Here is a 20,247-nt window from a genome sequence, read left to right as displayed (position 1 = left end):
CTACTTTGTAACTGGTGTACTTAGTATCTTGCAAATGTTTGTCTGGAGGAGTTACCCATTATGGGTGATAAGACTGACTATAGATAAACTCCTTATTAAGTTACCCTTAAGACATTTCCTACATTCCAACTTTTTTCTCTGGTTAAAATCTTTGTAGACAGGCCAGTAAAGGTTTATGTTAAAGTTACAAAAAGGTGTTATATAATGGTACCTGTACTTTGTTACCGTAGATACGTTAGATGGTAAACAGATCAGTGAGACAGCAAAACAGTTCTTGAAAAACTGGCATGCAAATAAAGAGACACAACGACAGAAGAGAGCAGATCTGATACGAAGAGGAACATCTTTTATAGATGACTATGCTGGTAATATAAAATAGGATGCACACTACTATAATGTATTCTAAATTATGTTTTATATATGCATGTTGGCATGAAAAAAGGAGCGTCCTGGACATAGCGTTTCACAGTGAAATTATGTCCAGATTCAATGATTTTCTGGCATTTAAGGATTCTTTTCTTATATAAGTTTTAATCGAAAAAAAGCATATTTTGTATTGTTTGAATATTAAATATTGTCTTAAAATGAATGTGCATGTATTAAAATTTTGCAACATTTTGCTACTCGAGTTTACCCGGAACAAGGATGGTTCGGCGAAAAGTTGTTAATATCATTTAAGTTTTAGTATGTTTTTTTTTCCGTCTGTATTTGTAGACTGGTAGCACACATACCATGTTCAGACAATTAGAAATGTGCTAATAGACCACCTAGGATTATTCTTGAAAGTGGTCCCATTATTGAATATAATTATTTCAGTCACTGCTATTGGAATTTATCTACCTCTTTCTTGTTTTTCTCACCTATGTAGAATCTTTGCAAGTGAAAGACTGGCACTTTTAAAAAGGTTTGCAACAGTTAAACAAAGGAAGACATTTTGTGGTGTTCTTAATTTAGGAAAGATTGTATTACTACTGAAATAATAATCGAAACTTATTCACAGTTTATTTTGATATTCAGTTGGTGAAAGTGGAGACCTGCCACCAGTGAGGGAACCTGGGAGAATGGGAACCATTCCAGGATACATGATGCCAGGTGAGTTTGGGAACCAGTCAAGACTGTTTTCAAATTATTTGATCCATTACTGTTTTCAAATAGCTTGTTTTTTGTTGGTGAGGTTTAGGTTGGGGATAATGCATTAATTTCAAGGCCACTTGGTCATACTTGCTAAAGCTCTGTCATCTTTTGTGTAAAGGTATAAATGTTCACCCTTTTATGTCTGTCTGCAAATTTTAACAAAAGTATGCCTACTGTTTGCTTTTGAAGTATACAAATATATATCTGTCAGTTAAGGGTTAATAACATGACCTCAGTCAAACTAATTTGAGCCGTGTCATGAGAAAACCAACATAGTGGGTTTGCGACCAGCATGGATCCAGACCAGCCTGCGCATCCGCGCAATCTGGTCAGGATCCATGCTGTTCGCTAACAGTATCTCTAATACCAGTAGGCTTTGAAAGTGAACAGCATGGATCCTGACCAGACTGCGCGGATGTGCAGGCTGGTCTGGATCCATGCTGGTCGCAAACCCACTATGTTGGTTTTCTCATGGCACGGCTCATTTATACTAATATATGGCATTCACAGGAAAACAAAAACTAACTTTCTTTCATTGTTTCTAAGGGGCGAAGAATGTTGAAGATTCTGAAGTTTTACCGCGAGTTTATGGGCGTTCAGCCAGGGTATTACTATTTTGGGATCTTTCTAGTCCATGCTGTATCTAAAAATCACCTCAAAGCAAAACTGTGTCTGTCATGGATTCCTCAGCTCAATGTGATACTAAATTTTCATAAATGTTCACTGATAGCATGTAGCTGTTTTGGATCTCTGTTGTCAAAGGGAAGAATTCGGTAAAATAATGTGGTAGAATTGAAACAAAAAATACGTAAAAAATGTCTAGACTGAAGCCAGAGTTTTTTAGTCTTTCATAATTTGGTTTAGATGTCATTTGAGTATGTCACCCTACAAAGCCTGCAGAGCCGAAATGAGCTCACATCCGTTCTGTTATGGTAAGGGTGCATTTAGTTTTGCCTTCCATGTCCTATAATGAGAAAGCAGAAATTTAACAGCATTTTTGTTTCAAAACTCCTTCAAATGGAAGTCCATGGTAAGCTAGTTGGTCATAACACAGTAACTAAACAGTACAGAAATGTCATATGACCAAACAAGTAGTATTATCAAGTTTAATGTTTGTCTATCCATGCTTTTACTTTTGTCAGTTTCTCCCCTGATAGCTTTCTGTCTGTGTTTAACAAATCACTATATTTACCAGTCCGTAGACTACCCTAGTTGTAAAATCTTCCCTGGACTTGAGAAATCACTGACAGATACAACTTTCACAGATAATATACTGCAAAGTGGCACCTTCATGACTATGCTAAAAGTAGAAAACCTTTCCTGGTAGTTTAACCCTTATCATGCTGGACACGATTGATTCTGCCTTTGCGACCAGTGTTGATCATTATCAGCCTGCACATCCATGCAGTTTGATCATGATCTGCACTGTTTGCCATTCAGTCAGTATCATTTTGGTAAGCACCCCTTTTAACAGTTAGTGGTACTGTCCAAATTGAAAGATTGACAAGTTCATTATTAATAGACATTTAGCTGAGTAAGGGTTAATGTACTAAAAAGAAGAAAAATGGAACTGTGATATTATATAACAACTGGTTTCTACCTTATTTGGTATTACTTCAGCTAGCTTTATAATTATCTTTCTTTATTTGAGCCGCGCAGTCTGGTCAGGATCCATGCTGTTCGCTAACGGTTTCTCTAATTGTAATAGGCTTTGAAAGCGAACAGCATGGATCCTGACCAGACTGCGCGGATGCGCAGGCTGGTCTGGATCCTTGCTGGTCGCATACCCACTATGTTGGTTTTCTCATGGCACGGCTCAATTTTAATTGTAAACTCTCCGCAACAGAACAAGTGTAAGTGGAGACTTCTCGTGTCTAGAGTGGTTGGGTATCTTTCCTTGAATCACTACTTAGGACTGTCGATCTGGGCTGATCTAGGTTTTATGGTCACAGCCAACCAAGGACTGTTAGTCTGAACCAAACCAGGACTGTAAGTCTGAGCCAGGATATCTTCCAACTCAATATTGGGAAGTTAAGTGGTCCGTCCAGGTGTTCGCTGATACTTGAAGTAATGCCCAAAAGAGCATCTTGAGTCTTTTCTCGACCATTACACTTGAAAGACCAGCTTTGACCAAAAACAACAAAACGGCTGCCACGGAAGGTTCATACTACTGATATCTTGATGTATTTCGCAATATATCCTGCCCTTTCAGCTGTTATATTAAAGCTTGCAACAACTGTAATATTAACATTCACACTATCTCTTGTACAGAGCAGTTCCGCATCATTTATATGCTTCATCACCTTGCTAACAGTATACTCTGTCATATTTTTTCATGTTTTTGAAAGTGTTAAGTGAAAAAGAAAATAGTTATATTAATTTAGAAATTCAAAGTGTAAAAATAATAGACAAATAGATCAGTATAAAAAAGATCAGTTGCAGACAAGGAGAATCATTTTTAGCTCATCTGATTTCTTGAACAAAAAATGAGTTATTGTCCTCTGACACTTGATTGGCGTTGGCGTTGCCTGGTTAAGTTTTATGTTTAGGTCAGCTTTTCTCCTAAACTATCAAAGCTATTGCTTTAAAACTTGCAACACTTGTTCACCATCAATAGCTCTGTACAGCAAGAAATGTAACTCCATCCTGCTTTTTGCAAGAATTATGGCCCCTTTTGGACTTAGAAAATATCAGATTTCTTGGTTAAGTTTTGCGTTTAGGTCAACTTTTCTCCTTAACGGTCAAAACTTGGAGCAGTTATTCCCCATTAAAAGCTGACTCTGCACAGCAAGTACCGTAACTACATTGCTTTTTGCAAGAATTATGGCCCCTTTTGGACTTAGAAAATCAGATTTCTTGGTTAAGTTTTGTGTTCAGGTCAGCTTTTCTCCTAAACTGTCAAAGCTATTGCTTAAAAACTTGCAACACTTGTTCACCATCAAAAGCTGACTCTGTACAGCTAGAAACATAACTCCATCCTGCTTTTTGCAAGAATTATGGCCCCTTTTGGACTTAGAAAATATCATTAAAACACACAGGTAGGACAGTATTTCTATTATACACTACAGAGACAAAAAAATCAGATGAGCCTCTGCACCCGCAATGCTCTTGTTAACTCTTAGTTACCTACTAAAAGCACTGTTGAAACCAGAATATGACATATTGTATGGTTGGTATAGTGCACAGTGTATGACTGTATTATATGAATTATATGTACAGCCATTCTTGAAAAAAAATGTCATTTGATAACTGCAAACAAAACTTGTTTGAAATTAGTGTATTTAGATACTATTTATGCATTCTGTGACCTGGCTTTGAATTTTGTATGTAAAATGAATGGCTTTTTCTGCTTTGAGTATTATATTTGCATGTATAAATACATGTAGATCTATATATATGTATGACTGTATATATAAAGGTGGTACTTCAGGTGAGTGCTTTAAAGCATTTCCCTACTGAGTTTTCACTATTGACATCTCTTTGTACAGGTTTGACCCCTACCCTGAGCCTCAACTCTCTTTGCATGTCATTTTACCATTTGCATACTACCATAAGAGACCCTACAATAAAACTTTACGTAAAGTGGCTCGGTTTTATGTTAATTAGAGACTAGTGATTCTGGTATTTAAATTGATGGAAATTTTGCTTAACCCTTCCAGAACCTCAGGTTCTTCTGTAGTTTTGTTTGAAGTTGTAGTACATATGTACCAAAAAGTAGACAGTTGCAAGTGACCAGTAATATGTAAAGATATGTACATAATAATTATGATAGACTCTAACATGAGTAGATTTCTTTGTTTTCCCAGGGACATTTAGAGGTAAAATTACCTTTTAACAGCCTAATCAGATTGATACAATTTCTAATTAATAATACGGAAATCTGTGTTACATTTATATAGAATAAAGTTTATTTTGTACCTAAAACTTGCATGCGGCCTGACAGTTTATGTTTTATGTAACAAGATGATTTATTTAGACTTGTTTCTATAATAATTATGTTAGCTGTCTGTTAATTTCTAATTATTTGCTGTAATAATATACTGCGGTTTCTGTTAAAAGAAAGGTTTAAAGTGTTGGTAAGATTTCATACAACACATTTGTAGATATAGAAATGTGTAACTCATTTATAGTTGTATTGATACCATGAGGCAGTGTTAGGGAGACTTCATGCTGTTTCAGAATTTAGATCTATTAAGCCCTAGGATATCATACATGTATTAGTCTAATACCACCAAATTATAGCTTTACAAAATTTAATGTGAACTTATATAGTACATGAAATAAATATGTAATATTACTGAAAATTGTAATTCTTTGCATTAAATTACTTTGCATTGCTTGCTCAAGTATGATTTGAAATTTAGACTAGCATTTAAAAAAAACAAATTCCTCAGAAAAAATACATTGCATCGTACTCGCGTACAAATTTAACAGACAGCATTTTACTATTTAACTGCTGGTAAAAGTAGTAAGTAAACATTTCTCGTTAGCGTGATGTACTTGATGCATAGAGGTATTCATAAAACAATTCACTGACTGTTAACAAAGAGGCTGAGTATGAGATATGGATGTGATGAAATGTACACAATAGTCTGTTGATTGTATCTTCTCTTGATGTATGATATTCCTTCATGTTCTCGAAAAAATGCTTTTTATCAACTTATATTCTAGATCATACAAATTTTCTGATTTTTTATAAACAGGTGCCAATAATAACTGTTTCTTGCCACAGAGAGAGAGGTATATCAGAGTAATAAAAGAGAGAGTTTATGAAAGTAGGGAATAGAAAGGTTGAGAAGGTTTTCCAGTTCCTGAAGTTAATTTGTTCAGTTTTCAAGTGTTTCTTAAAAATTGTTGTTGTTTTTTTAAGTTTTTCAATTTCAGTTATATTTTTAGCTTTCCTGAGCACAGTGCTCAAGATGAGCTATTATGATCACCGTATGTCAGTCATTATGCGTCGTATGTCGTCAACAAGTTTACTCTTAATATTCTAGAGGTAACAATTTTAGCCCAATCTTAATGAAACTTGGTAAGAATAATAACCTCAATAAAATTTTGAATAAAGTTTGTCACTTTGTCATCTGGTGTCAAAAACTAGGTTACTAGGTCAATTATCGGTAATGGGAAAAAATTTGTTAGCACTCTAGAAGCCAAATTATGTCTCCCATCACACAGTGGTGTGGGAGACATATTGATTTACTCCTGTCTGTGTGTGTTACAGTGTCTGTCTGTCTGTTTGTCACAAAGCTTGTCCGCACTCTAAGTCAAACATTTCTCATTCGATCTTCACCAAACTTGAACAAAATGTGTTTGACCATAAGACCTCGGCCAAGTTCGATAACTAGCCAAATCCGCCCCGGCACTTTTGAATTATGGCCCTTCAATTACTGATTGGATCCAATCGTCTAGACCATCTAGACAAACTAGACATTTTTGATAGGAACCATTTGTCTGAACAATCCAGACAAACAAGGCAGTTGTGGGAGACATATGCTTTTCTCAAAAGCATCTCTAGTTTTCTACCTGATTTTTATGCAGCTTCATCAGAGTAATTGTCTGTATGAAATATGGGATAAGTTTGAAACTGGATTCAGGTCCAAAACTAGGTCACTACATCAGATCATAGGAAAAACTTCGTTAACACTCTAGAAACCACATTTTGTGTTTGATTGTCTTGACTTTGTCAGAATGTCTGTCTCTATCAGATCTAGGTCAAGTTCAGACTGGATTACCTGAAGTCAAAAACTAGGTCACTAGGTCAAATTATAAAAAAAAACCATAATGCTCTAGAGGCCACATTTTTTCTTTGGTCTTCTTAAAACTTTGTCAGAATGTCTGTCTCTAAAAAACAAGTCTAAATTTAAAACTTGGTTACATGAGGTCAGAAACTAGGTAGCTAGGTCAAATTACAGAAAGACCTCCTTAAATCTCTAGAGACATCATGTTCAACTTATTCCACATAAATCTTTATCAGAATATTTGTCTCTATGAAATCTAGGTCAAGTTCAAAACCTGAAAACTTGAGGTCTTAGACTAGGTCACTTGATCAAATCATAGAAAAACATTGTTCACACTCTAGAGGCCACATTTACTGTTTGAGTTTCATAAAAGTCTGTCAGAATGTTTGTCCCTTTGAAATCTAGATCAGTTTTAAAGCTGCTTTAACTTAACACTTTAGACGCCATTTTTTTCAGAATGTTTGTCTGTATGACATCTAGGTCAAGTTAAAAAGTGAGTTACTTGAGGTCAAAAGCTATGTCACTAGGTCAAACCATTGAAAAACTTGGTTAATGATCTACCTGATTTACATAAAATATAGTCAAAATGTTTGTCTGTATGATATCTAGGCCAAATTAGATAGGGCTTTGAATTTGCTGGGGTTTTTTTTCGCTATTTTTCCAAAGGGGCTGGTTCCCAGTTTTTTGATTTTTGATTTCGATGATATTTTCACGGATTTTTTTTTCTATAGAGTATACTTGATTGTATTTCTGATTGTCTGCTTTTTATACGCCTGAAGGGACGTATTATGTTATACCCCTGGTGTCCATCTGTATGTCCGTCTGTTAGCAATTTTGTGTCCACTCTGTAACTCTTGAACTCCTTGAAGGATTTCAAAGAAACTTGACACAAATGTTCACCACCACCTTGACGACGTGCAGAGCACATGTTCTGGATGGCATGCTTCAGAGTCAAGGTTAGAGTGGTCAAAGGTCATATGAGTGTGTTTCCTGTCTGCTCTGTAACTCTTCAAAGAAACTTGACACAAATGTTCACCACTTCAAGAAGACATGCAGAGCGCATGTTCTGGTTGGCTTGCTTCAAGGTCAAGGTCACACTAAATAGGGGTCTATAGTCATATGAGTATGTTTCGTGTCGGCTCTGTAACTCTTGAACAGCTTGAAGGATTGTAAAGAGACTTGGCGCAATTGTTCACCACATCAAGACAATGTGCAGAATGCACGTTCTGGATGTCTTGCTTCAAAGTCAAGGTCATGCTTAGGGGTCAAAGAGGTCATCACTATGTAACTGTTGCACCCCTTGAAAAATTTCAAAGAAACTTGACACAAATGTTCACCACATAGAGACAGTGTGCAGAGCGCATGTTCTGGATGGCTAGTTACAAGGTCACACTAAGGGGTTAAAGGTCATACCTTTGGGCATATATTGCTCCGCATTACGGTGCTCTTGTTAGCACATATTTTGAAAATTGTGCCATCATAATTGAGTATAAATAAGGTAATCACATTAGGTTCGCTCAAAACACACTGTTATATATCGTAATTATAACAAGTCATGCACATTATTATCGCCTTGCTTGAAATTACATTAACTTGTTTGAAAACAGTTCACTAATTACTCAATGGGACAAACTCTTTCAATAAACTGTCACAACAAACAGAACTCTTAAAAAGATCTTTTGCATTAGCAGGTTTAGTCACACCAGACAAACTGTTAGTGTAAGTGCTTTTTTTGGGCAGACGGCTATTTAGTGTATTAATAAAAGCAATTATCAGGCATTTAGACTTAATGCAGACGATCAAAATTTAATATAGACTTCATATATTTATATATAAATCATGCTTATTTACATTTTATTTAAAGAAATTATTAAAAGTTGAAATTATGATTTGATACAATTATTCGATGACTTTTAGAAATGTATTTATATAGTGAATCAAGTTGTCATGAACTAGTCAGTAAGAGTAACCTCCCTTGTTATGAATGATAACAAACATGTAAAACATACCAAATATGTCCAATTTAACATTGCGGTTTTTGAATTTGCTGATATTCAAAATCCGCAAATATAGCGAAAATAAAAGTCCATATACAGTACACTAGGTTATCAGGGGTAAGAACTAGTTCAGTGGGCGATACAGGGTCTACAGAGCCCTCTTGTTTCAATATTTCTAGGAGTTATTATGTTATTGTGGCATTGTGCAATGTATTTTGCATCTTTATTTAAAGAAGATAAGTGCCCATGAAAATACCTTGCGATTTGTGATTACATATGGCATGAATATTGTAAAGAATGGAGGACGGACGTTTTGGCCTAGGATCTTTTGGCCATGAAAATTTTTGACGTAGGATGTTTTGGCCAAAAAAAAAATATTTCCATAATATGCAAACTATGATCTGGATATTAATTTGCTATCAATGTTATAGTATAATTGATCATTTTTTTTAAGGAAAATAAAATTTATTTTCATATTTACTATTTTTGTGTGTTCTAAATGGCAAATATTTTCACATACACACACACATATATACAAACGTCCGCTGGCCAAAATGTCCTACATTCGTAAAGAATACAGTCTTCAGTACTATCAGCCTGTGTTAAACTTAACTAATGATAACTAAAAATCAAATTACACACAGCAAAATGTAATATCTAATGAAATGTATGAAAAATAAATTGTATAAACCTTCCATTTGGACTAAAGGTGGTAAATTTAAAAAAAAGAAGAATGTCACAGGGCTTGATTGTTTCGTTACATCAGAAACCATATTATTGCTTAATTGTTTTACCTATTTACCCTTTCACAAAAACTGTTGCTATTAACAAAAACATGCACTCTCTGGTGTAGAAAATAAATTATTGCTCTTAATAACATCACAGAAACTAGATAGTTATCTAGCACCCTAACATTGCCTCATCCATTCTTTATTATTTAGTTTTATTTAAAAATAAAAAAACATGAATGAAGCAGTTTTGTTTACCAGTAGTTTATTTACCGTTATGCTATATTCTGTTCCATAGACCTCTTGATCATACATTCGACTCCATTGCTCCGCCCCAATCAAACTAAACGAGCTAGCAGTGCTCCCGTGCAGCGAAAGGTGATACTATATGCTTGTAGCCCTCTATAGTAGGGTTATACCCATGGAATGCCTACTAGATATAGTCGTACCATTTTGTAGATATTTTGTTATATTTTTATTGAGAATTTTATCTTTTCTCTTGTGATGATGTCATAATGTTTAAGTGTTAAACAGCCACTGGGCCGTCTTTTGTATTGCAACATTTCCAGTAATTTTTTGATCTATAAACTTAAAGTCTTGGTCCAGTTAACAATGACTGGAACTTTTAATGCATTTTTATGCCCCACCTTTGGGGGGGCATATAGATTTGCTCTTGTCCGTCCGTCCTTCCGTCCATCCGTCCGTCCATCCGTCCTTCCGAAAATGTTGTGTCACGCGTAGCTCTGAAAGTATTTGACGTAGAGTCACAAAACTTTACAGGAATGTTGGTCAGCATGTGTAGTTGTGCACCTGGGGTTTCGCGTCCGGATTCATTCAGTCATGTAGAAGTTATGGCCCCTGACTTTGTAAAAATTGGTCATTTTAATGTTGTGTCGTGCCTAGCTCCAAAAGTATATGACCTAGAGTCACAAAACTTTACAGGCATGTTGGTCAGCATGTGTAGTTGTGCACCTGGGGTTTCGCGTCCGGATTAATCCAGACATGTAGGAGTTATGACCCCTGACTTAGTAAAAAATTGGTCATTTTAATGTTGTGTCGCGCATAGCTCCAAAAGTATTTGATCTAGAATCACCAAAGTTTACAGAAATGTTGGTCAGCATGTGTAGTTGTGCACCTGGGGTTTCGCGTCCGGATTCATTCATTCATGTAGCAGTTATGGCCGCTGACTTTGTAAAAATTGGTCATTTTAATGTTGTGTCGTGCCTAGCTCCAAAAGTATATGACCTAGAGTCGCAAAACTTTACAGGCATGTTGGTCAGCATGTGTAGTTGTGCACCTGGGGTTTCGCGTCCGGATTCATCCAGTCATGTAGGAGTTATGGCCCCTGACTTAGTAAAAAATTGGTCATTTTAATGTTGTGTCGCGCATAGCCCCAAAAGTATTTGACCTAGAATCACCAAAGTTTACAGGAATGTTGGTCAGCATGTGTAGTTGTGCACCTGGGGTTTCGCATCCGGATTCATTCAGTATTGTAGGAGTTCTGGCCCCTGACTAATGTCATGTAGTGGGGGCATCTGTGTCCCATGGACACATTTCTAGTTTTTTCAATATTTCAGAAGTAAAATCAGTGATTTAGTTGTTCAGCAAAATCATTGTTTGGAGTTTAGATGCAGAGGAATTATATCATGAGGGCGCAGCCAGAGTGATATGATAATATACGGTACATCAGATCAACAAACAATGATCATTTTATTCAAAAGAAAATCATTGCAAACCATGTATTATTTTGGTTATAACATGATATTAAGTAGCATGCACAAAATACTTGCCAGTTTTGTATGGTTCATTTCAAGTGACGCTTGATGCTAAGATGTAATTGTGGTGTACCAACAGTCATTTTATAGCCTAATAAGATCACAGTTTCAGTACTCTTTGTTTAGTAGGAAAACAAATGATGTCTTGTTAGAATACATGTTACAAAAATGTGTATACAATGATGCATGGGAAGGTTCTTTTTATGTTTAGTATTAAACACTTAAGTGTTTAAATGTTTAGAAAGACTAACTTAACATTTTGACATCATCATAGTGGACTAAAAGTTGTTTTATCCTAGATTGTTGATCCAAAACATTGTATTTTTTGCCCTAGAAATTTGGTTTCGTTTGTCCCTTTTTCTATACAGGTGTTTGTTTTTCTATAGTCTCGCATTATTGTCTTTATTTTTGCAAAGCAGTGTCTTTCTTTTGCATGAGGTGTATATATTATATATGCATGGTTTGTAATTCTGTAAAATCATTAACAAAATCATTTAGTATTTGACAAGTCTATTTTATTCCACAGGAAAACAAATATGTGATCATTTTAGCTGAAAAAATTGTGTCATTTCACAAACTGTTAATGATTTTATAGAATTTGTTTTTATTTTTATGCTTGCATGTACACAAGACTGTTTTATATTCCTTGGTTTTTCCATTTTCAGAAAATATTATAAAAGGTGGGTAGTCAGATCAAAGTTATCACCTCAAGATTCAAGGGCTGTAACTGGTGTTAGGGAAAAACAAGAGTTGTTCTATATTTTATTTCTTTCAGAGTATGAGTTATTTCCTCTTAGGTGCAGTGTTACTATCAGAGTTACTCAGAAATTCAAAAGAAAATGATATTTTGTTTAACTTTCATATGAAGTGCGATTGGTCAAATTATATTGAGATTTTAACATAATTTTGATTTACTTCCATTGAAAATTACTGGAATTTTGTAAATTCTGTTTAGAAGACAACATTGTTTTGTGCCATTAAATGAAAAAAATGTTACATAAAAGGATGCATTAATTATACATAGGGGTAAATGCTTTTTTCTAGTTCATTGCCATTTGATTGCTATTGGAGGGTAGGGAATTTTAGGAACTTGGAATTAACATATAAATGTGCACTTATTCGGAGCTTACCTTAAAAATTTCGGAGTATATCTTAGAGAATACATTTACGATAAAAACAAATATTGTTTTAAAAAGTGCACTTCGTCACTGAGGTTTTGTCATCTTAATCAATACATTGTACAACACTGGTATTATCTTGCATATTGGGCACACAATCTTCTGTTGATAACTTCCTATTCTGATCTGGCTATAGGTGTTGTTCTAGACATTTTTTCACATGCATGCCATTTATCTCCGATTTCTGTAGTTTGTGCAGATCTGGAAGTTTTGTTTGTTTAGTTGTGAGATTTACGGATTTTTTGTTTTATCAAAAAGTTCCAGAAGGTATGATAGTGTGGAACAAGATGTATAAAGTGCTATCAGTAGTAACACATAATTTTCACATCATTTACTATAAAATAAACTGCTAGAGTCGCCAAGAGCGAAATGTAGATAAAAAATGGTGTATATTAATTGTACCCCCCGACAACAAAGTTGTAAGGGGGGGTATACTGGTTTCAGGTTGTCTGTCTGTCCGTCTGTCTGTCTGTCTGTCCGTAGACACAATCTTGTGCGCTCCATCTCTCCTCATCCCCTTGACACAATTTAATGAAACTTCACACAAGTGATCAGTAACAACAGTAGTTGTGCATGGGGCATGTTAGGTTCTTTCAGAAAAAAAAAATTGCAGAGTTACAGGACTTTGTTTTTTGTTACTATACTATATACATAGACACAATCTTGTGCGCTCCATCTCTCCTCATCCCCTTGACACAATTTTATGAAACTTCACACAAGTGATCAGTAACAACAGTAGTTGTGCATGGGACATGTTAGGTTCTTTCAGAAAAAAAAAATTGCAGAGTTACAGGACTTTGTTTTTTGTTACTATACTATATACATATACACAATCTTGTGCGCCCCATCTCTCCTCATCCCCTTGACACAATTTAATGAAACTTCACACAAGTGACCAGTAACAACAGTAGTTGTGCATGGGGCATGTAAGTTCTTTCAGAAATTTTTTTTGCAGAGTTACGGGACTTTGTTTTTTGTTACTATACTATATACATAGACACAATCTTGTGCGCACCATCTCTTCTTATCCCCTTGACACAATTTTATGAAACTTCACACAAGTGATCAGTAACAACAGTAGTTGTGCATAGGGCATGTTAGGTTCTTTCAACAACAAAAATTGCAGAGTTATGGGACTTTGTTTCTTGTTAAAAATCTATGTACATACAGTCTGCATATGCAATCTTGTGCGCGCCTGATCTTCCAAACCCTTGCACATAATTTAATGAAACTTCACACAAGTGATCAGTACCAACCCTAGTTGTGCATGGGGCATGTTACGTTCTTTTAGATAAATATTCTGCATAGTTATGGGACTTTGTTTTTTGTTACTATACTGTATACATACAGTCCACATAATTATGCAATCTTGTGTGTGTCAAATTGCAATGTACTGTGTCAGTGCATGAGGGGGGTACATTCATCACCTTTAGTGATAGCTCTAGTTAAACTTGTATCTGTAAAAGCAGCCATGGTCAGTTTTGTTGTATTATATGTAAATATAAATAAATATTGGTGCGCCTCTCCTGCTGTGGGAGTTGGAGAAGTACTAAGGCACGGAATCGGGAAAATGTATGGCTTGTTTAGCTGTTGTTTTTTTTGTGTTTACCTGGATAATGCATCAAGAGTGAATAAACCAATAATCCTACGAGTGTTGCTGCCTTGACAGTATTGGGGTTAGATGCTTGATGCCTCTGTCCTACCTTCTCAGTGGATAGTGATGCATGGCTAAATTATTCTCAGTATAAAGTGATATCCCGAAAGGAGGTGTTGATATAAGAGAGGAGTTGAGTCCATAGGGTCTTCTTTTGTGAAATGTATCTTTAGTATTCATGAATTTTTTTTAAGTCCTTTTGGACTGATTTCCCTTTCAAATCATTTGGAAAGACATGATGTTTTTTTTCTCAGAAATTCTTATTTTGCCCCAAACCCCTCAGTTTCATTGCTTTCCCTCCCCTCCCCCCTCCTCCCACCACCGATTCTGTACCGTAAATATTCTCTTTTTATTTTGCAACAGTCACAATACTCATGTTATGTTCTGTGCACCTGGTCTGCTTTTCCTAATCTAGATACATGTAAATATATGAAGTTAGATGGAAGGGTCTGGGAGAGGGGTGGGGGAATTATAGTGTTTATATCTATTTCATTTTTAGATTAAGTTTTTTTTGTAGGAATATAAATGGCTTAACACATGTAGATTATATTTTAGTATAGATTTATATCAGATGTACGCTAATTTATATGTAATGTAAATCACTGTAACAAAATAGTTAAGCTACATATATCATTACCATGTTAGAAAAATACATATAATTATACGTAAATTCTTTGTAAATCTCCATAACACCACATTTAAATAAAGTTAAAGGAAAAGAGTATTTTATATTTTTATATAATCACAGTTTTCAGTTGCGGCATGTTTGTCCTATTATTTTACATTATTGTAACTCTTGTTACAAGTTCATCTTATTTACACTTTTATTACATATTTTGTATTGATATGAAGAACTTTTGCTACACAGCAATATTATTTTGTCATTGTTTTATTCTACTTGCATTAAACTGTGTTTAGTTATTTTGTTTTGTTTATTTAATACTTGAATACACATAATTTTTGCTGATTTACATTGTGTCTTGATTTACTGGTGATACTTTCAAAAACTTCATAAATTTTAAACTGTATTATATGACACAGTTTTAATTTTTATTTTGAAGGTTTACCGAGAAAACAGTTTGACGAATTGTTGGCCAGAACGTCCGCCCTTGCAGACACGGGGATCCAGCGCTCGGCCCCGATCAAGGCAAGGAGTGGCCTCTTAAGATCCAAGTACGTATTTGTTACATTATTATGAAGTGATACTCAGAATATCTCACTATATATTGACTGAATATATAAGATTGTTTTCCCTGATTCAGTTTTACAATTATAGTAAAATGCAAGTTACCAGTTGTTCTCAGTAATAGTCATTTGAAAAGGGGCGTACAATCAAGAGATATGTCAATTTTTTCTAAGTTGGAACTATATTTTGAAATCTTATCTAATGAGGCCAATCTACTCAAAAATCATTTGATTATAAATTTTTCCAGCTTGAATGGGTAATTTGTTTGAAAAAAAATTACAGAAGTCATTTCTTTAGAGGCATGTTATCGGTTTATCAAAAGAACAGCACCATGAAACTTTTGCTATCCTGTTCTTATAAAGCATTATATTGTGTTGACTTAAGGCTGGTAATATGCTTTTAGTATCAAACTTTAAGTACACATAGCTAATGTAGTGCTTTATTACAGAAATGCATGCTTAGAATCAGTAGCTTCTATAGGTTTCTTTTTGTCACAAACTAGATTGCATATAGTAAGTTAAACGCCAATATTGTAATTGCATTTGGGGCGGATGGAGCAGAAATCATGATACTGTTTGCTAAACATAAAAGTTTCAGCGTCTGCTCTGTAACTAAAGTTATGATAGAGTAATTCAAATGAAACTTAGTCTGAAAGAAACTTGTATCAATACCAAATTTTGAATTTCAAGGCCAGGTTAGTCAAGGTCACTATTATTAGAAATAGAAAAAAAGAACCAGGTCTGCTCAGTATGTTAAGTTTTGATGAGGGGAATCAACTGCAACTTTCGTTATAGAAAGCTTAATGAAATTTTGGATACCAGGGCCTGTCAGATTAAGGTCACATTTACTAAAAATATATAAAAATAAAATGTTCCCTTTATAACTCAAACTTAGATGAAAGGAAGTTTTTTATCAGTACCAAAGACTGGATTGCGCTCTGGATTGTTGGGTTCAAGGTCAAGTCATTATTACTACAATAGGAAGAAAATCCCACTAAATGGAATGAAATAAATGATAAGCTATAGGTTACTCAGCTTATATAATACTGAGTCTAAGGTTAGAGTTGCTATAAAGCGGACAGGGTCATGGTCACTTTCCGAAAAGTAGATAAAAATCAGTTGTTAATTAACTGAAAAAGGACCATTTAGATGAAACATTTTGTCTTTAAAATGATTTGCTTTAAGGGAAACATGATTCTTGTAGAATTTCACATTTTTTTTGTATTTGATTTTTAAGGAAGAAATAATATTTCTGTCCTTTTTAGCTCACCTGTCACAAAGTGACAAGGTGAGCTTTTGTGATCGCGCGGTGTCCGTCGTCCGTCGTCCATCCGTGCGTCCGTAAACTTTTGCTTGTGACCACTCTAGAGGTCACATTTTTCATGGGATCTTTATGAAAGTTGGTCAGAATGTTCATCTTGATGATATCTAGGTCAAGTTCGAAACTGGGTCACGTGCCATCAAAAACTAGGTCAGTAGGTCTAAAAATAGAAAAACCTTGTGACCTCTCTAGAGGCCATATATTTCACAAGATCTTCATGAAAATTGGTCAGAATGTTCACCTTGATGATATCTAGGTCAAGTTCGACACTGGGTCACGTGGGGTCAAAAAACTAGGTCAGTAGGTCTTAAAAATAGAAAAACTTGTGACCTCTCTAGAGGCCATATTTTTCATGAGATCTTCATGAATATTGGTCAGAATGTTTATCTTGATGATATCTAGGTCAAGTTCGAAACTGGGTCACGTGGGTCAAAAACTAGGTCATTAGGTCTAAAAATAGAAAAACCTTGTGACCTCTCTAGAGGCCATATTTCTCAATGCATCTTCATGAAAATTGGTCAGAATGTTCATCTTGATGATATCTTTGGTCAAGTTCGAAACTGGGTCACGTGGGGTTAAAAACTAGGTCAGTAGATCTAAAAATAGAAAAACCTTGTGACCTCTCTAGAGGCCATATTTTTCATGAGATCTTATGAATATTGGTCAGAATGTTCACCTTGATGATATCTAGGTCAGGTTCGAAACTGGGTCATGTGGGGTCAAAAACTAGGTCAGTAGATCTAAAAATAGAAAAAACCTTGTGACCTCTCTAGTGGCCATATTTCTCAATGGATCTTCATGAAAATTGGTCAGAATGTTCACCTTGATGATATCTAGGTCAAGTTCGAAACTGGGTCACGTGGGGTTTAAAAACTAGGTCAGTAGATCTAAAAATAGAAAAACCTTGTGACCTCTCTAGAGGCCATATTTTTCATGAGATCTTCATGAATATTGGTCAGAATGTTCATCTTGATGATATCTAAGTCAGATTCGAAACTGGGTCACGTGGGGTCAAAAACTAGGTCAGTAGGTCTAAAAATAGAAAAACCTTGTGACCTCTCTAGAGGCCATATTTTTCATGAGATCTTCATGAATATTGGTCAGAATGTTTATCTTGATGATATCTAGGTCAAGTTTGAAACTGGGTCACATAGGGTCAAAAACTAGGTCATTAGGTCTAAAAATAGAAAAACCTTGTGACCTCTCTAGAGGCCATATTTCTCAATGCATCTTCATGAAAATTGGTCAGAATGTTCATCTTGATGATATCTAGGTCAGGTTCGAAACTGGGTCACGTGGGTTCAAAAACTAGGTCAGTAGATCTAAAAATAGAAAAACCTTGTGACCTCTCTAGAGGCCATATTTTTCATGAGATCTTCATGAATATTGGTCAGAATGTTCATCTTGATGATATCTAGGTCAAGTTCGAAACTGGGTCATGTGGGGTCAAAAACTAGGTCAGTAGATCTAAAAATAGAAAAACCTTGTGACCTCTCTAGGGGCCCATATTTCTCAATGGATCTTCATGAAAATTGGTCAGAATGTTCACCTTGATGATATCTAGGTCAAGTTCGAAACGGGGGTCACGTGGGGTTAAAAACTAGGTCAGTAGATCTAAAAATAGAAAACCTTGTGACCTCTCTAGAGGCCATATTTTTCATGAGATCTTCATGAATATTGGTCAGAATGTTCATCTTGATGATATCTAAGTCAGATTCGAAACTGGGTCACGTGGGGTCAAAAACTAGGTCAGGAGGTCTAAAAATAGAAAAAACCTTGTGACCTCTCTGAGGGCCATATTTCTCAATGGATCTTCATGAAAATTGGTGAGAATGTTCAGCTTGATGATATCTAGGTCAGGTTTCCTAACTGGGTCATGTGCAGTCAAAAACTAGGTCAGTAGGTCGAAAAAATAGAAAAACCTTGTGACCTCTCTAGAGGCCATATTTTTCACGAGATCTTCATGAAAATTGGTGAGAATGTTCACTTGATGATATCTAGGTTAAGTTTAAAAGTGGGTCACGTGCCTTCAAAAACTAGGTCATTAGGTCAAATAATAGAAAAACCTTGTGACCTCTCTAGAGGCCATATTTTTCAATGGATCTTCATGAAAATTGGTCAGAATTTTTTATCTTGATGATATCTAGGTCACATGTGCTCAAAAACTAGGTCACTATGTCAAATAATAGAAATAACGATGTCATACTCAGTTGAACACTGGGTCATGTGGAGATAGGTGAGCGATTCAGGACCATCATGGTCCTCTTGTTATTAAGCCGTGACCAAGCTACTTCACCAAGATTCAGATTCAGGTAGAAAAAGGTGTGTGACTTGAGTACAAAATATATTGGTTTTCCTCCGCACTCTTTAAAAATTTTTTTTTATCATTTTACTGTTGTTGCGGTAGTATAGCTATTTTAGTCTTCTTATTGGTTGGTGTGCATGTATATTTTTGAGGTGTTCATATTTAGATGTGGTATGATGTTAGTCAGTTTTGTAGAGCAGTATATATCAGGTTGATGAACATTTGCCAGCAAATAATCTTTTATTTTTGAATTCCTTAAAATGAAGATCAAAGTACCGGTTTTGAAAAAAGAATTTGCTATTTGAAATCTAAATTGAATATTTTTGCAAGTCTTTTCAGGCCTACACTATAAGGAAAATAAGTATAAGTTGTTTTTTTCTAGCTGAAATTTCAAATTTTAACTTTTCAAGATAAGATTATATTAGTGACAGTATATTGATAGGAAAAGGAACAATGTGAACTATATACTCATATTTTGCAGTTGCAGTTTACCTGAAATAAACCCCTATCAGTTTCTTATTGTCACATCACCAAGGCAACATTTGGAGTAGTTAGGTAGTAAAGCATGCATTATCTGCCCTTGATTGTCTAATATCCCTTGATTGAGTTTGTTTCTGAAAGTAATGCATGGTTTTTACCCATGTATATATCCTGATTGATCTAATATGGCCAATATATAAAGTTAAGGAAAAGAATACCAGAATTTTTTTTCAAACAATAAAAATATGTTTTTCTGCACATAACTGCATGAATATTTTTTTTTCAGTTTAAGTATTTAAAGGAAATACTAAATATTATTTATAGATGTGCACAATTACTAAGAACCATGTTATAATAAGGCCGCTTGCCTAGTGTATGGATACATTAAAAGTATTTCTGACAATCATATAATGTGGTATTAATCTTTTTATAGATACTTCTTTTGTGTTGCTGGTTTTGATATTAAACTAGATTAGATTTTATAAAATTTTGAAGTTTCTGATGCACATTTTGCATGGTTTGATTTTTATACCCCTCTCCAAACAAAGTTTGAGGCGGGGCTGTATTGGAATTACTTTGTCTGTTTTCTTCCCATATTGCTTTCCTATAATACATCTCTCAGAACCAATATAGATATTATTTTGAAACTAAAAGCAAGCTTTTAGGATCATAAGACAAGTCCACACACCAGGTTCCATAACTTTTGACTTTCATTTTTATTCTAAAAGAGCTGGGCGTATTACGTGAATACC

At 35.0% G+C, this 20,247-nt stretch overlaps 1 protein-coding gene across 27 annotated transcripts in view; it reads left to right on the top strand.

Moving 5' to 3' along the window:
• The window catches only part of LOC123524733 (protein phosphatase 1 regulatory subunit 42-like), a 61,242-nt gene that overhangs the window by 28,229 nt on the left and 12,766 nt on the right, over window positions 1–20,247 (top strand). For 5 of the 27 annotated variants that reach the window (XM_053538522.1, XM_045303170.2, XM_053538523.1 and 2 more), the window contains 4 exons: window positions 231–365; window positions 1,018–1,092; window positions 5,838–5,909; window positions 15,266–15,377. In XM_053538522.1, the coding sequence (XP_053394497.1) occupies window positions 231–365; window positions 1,018–1,092; window positions 5,838–5,909; window positions 15,266–15,377 (394 nt within the window). The other 22 variants (XM_045303180.2, XM_045303182.2, XM_045303183.2 and 19 more) reach the window with 16 other exon arrangements.

Source organism: Mercenaria mercenaria, chromosome 3 (genome assembly GCF_021730395.1).
Source record: "Mercenaria mercenaria strain notata chromosome 3, MADL_Memer_1, whole genome shotgun sequence".
NCBI classification, from domain to species: domain Eukaryota; kingdom Metazoa; phylum Mollusca; class Bivalvia; order Venerida; family Veneridae; genus Mercenaria; species Mercenaria mercenaria.
This window is presented reverse-complemented; position numbering and strand designations above follow the sequence as displayed.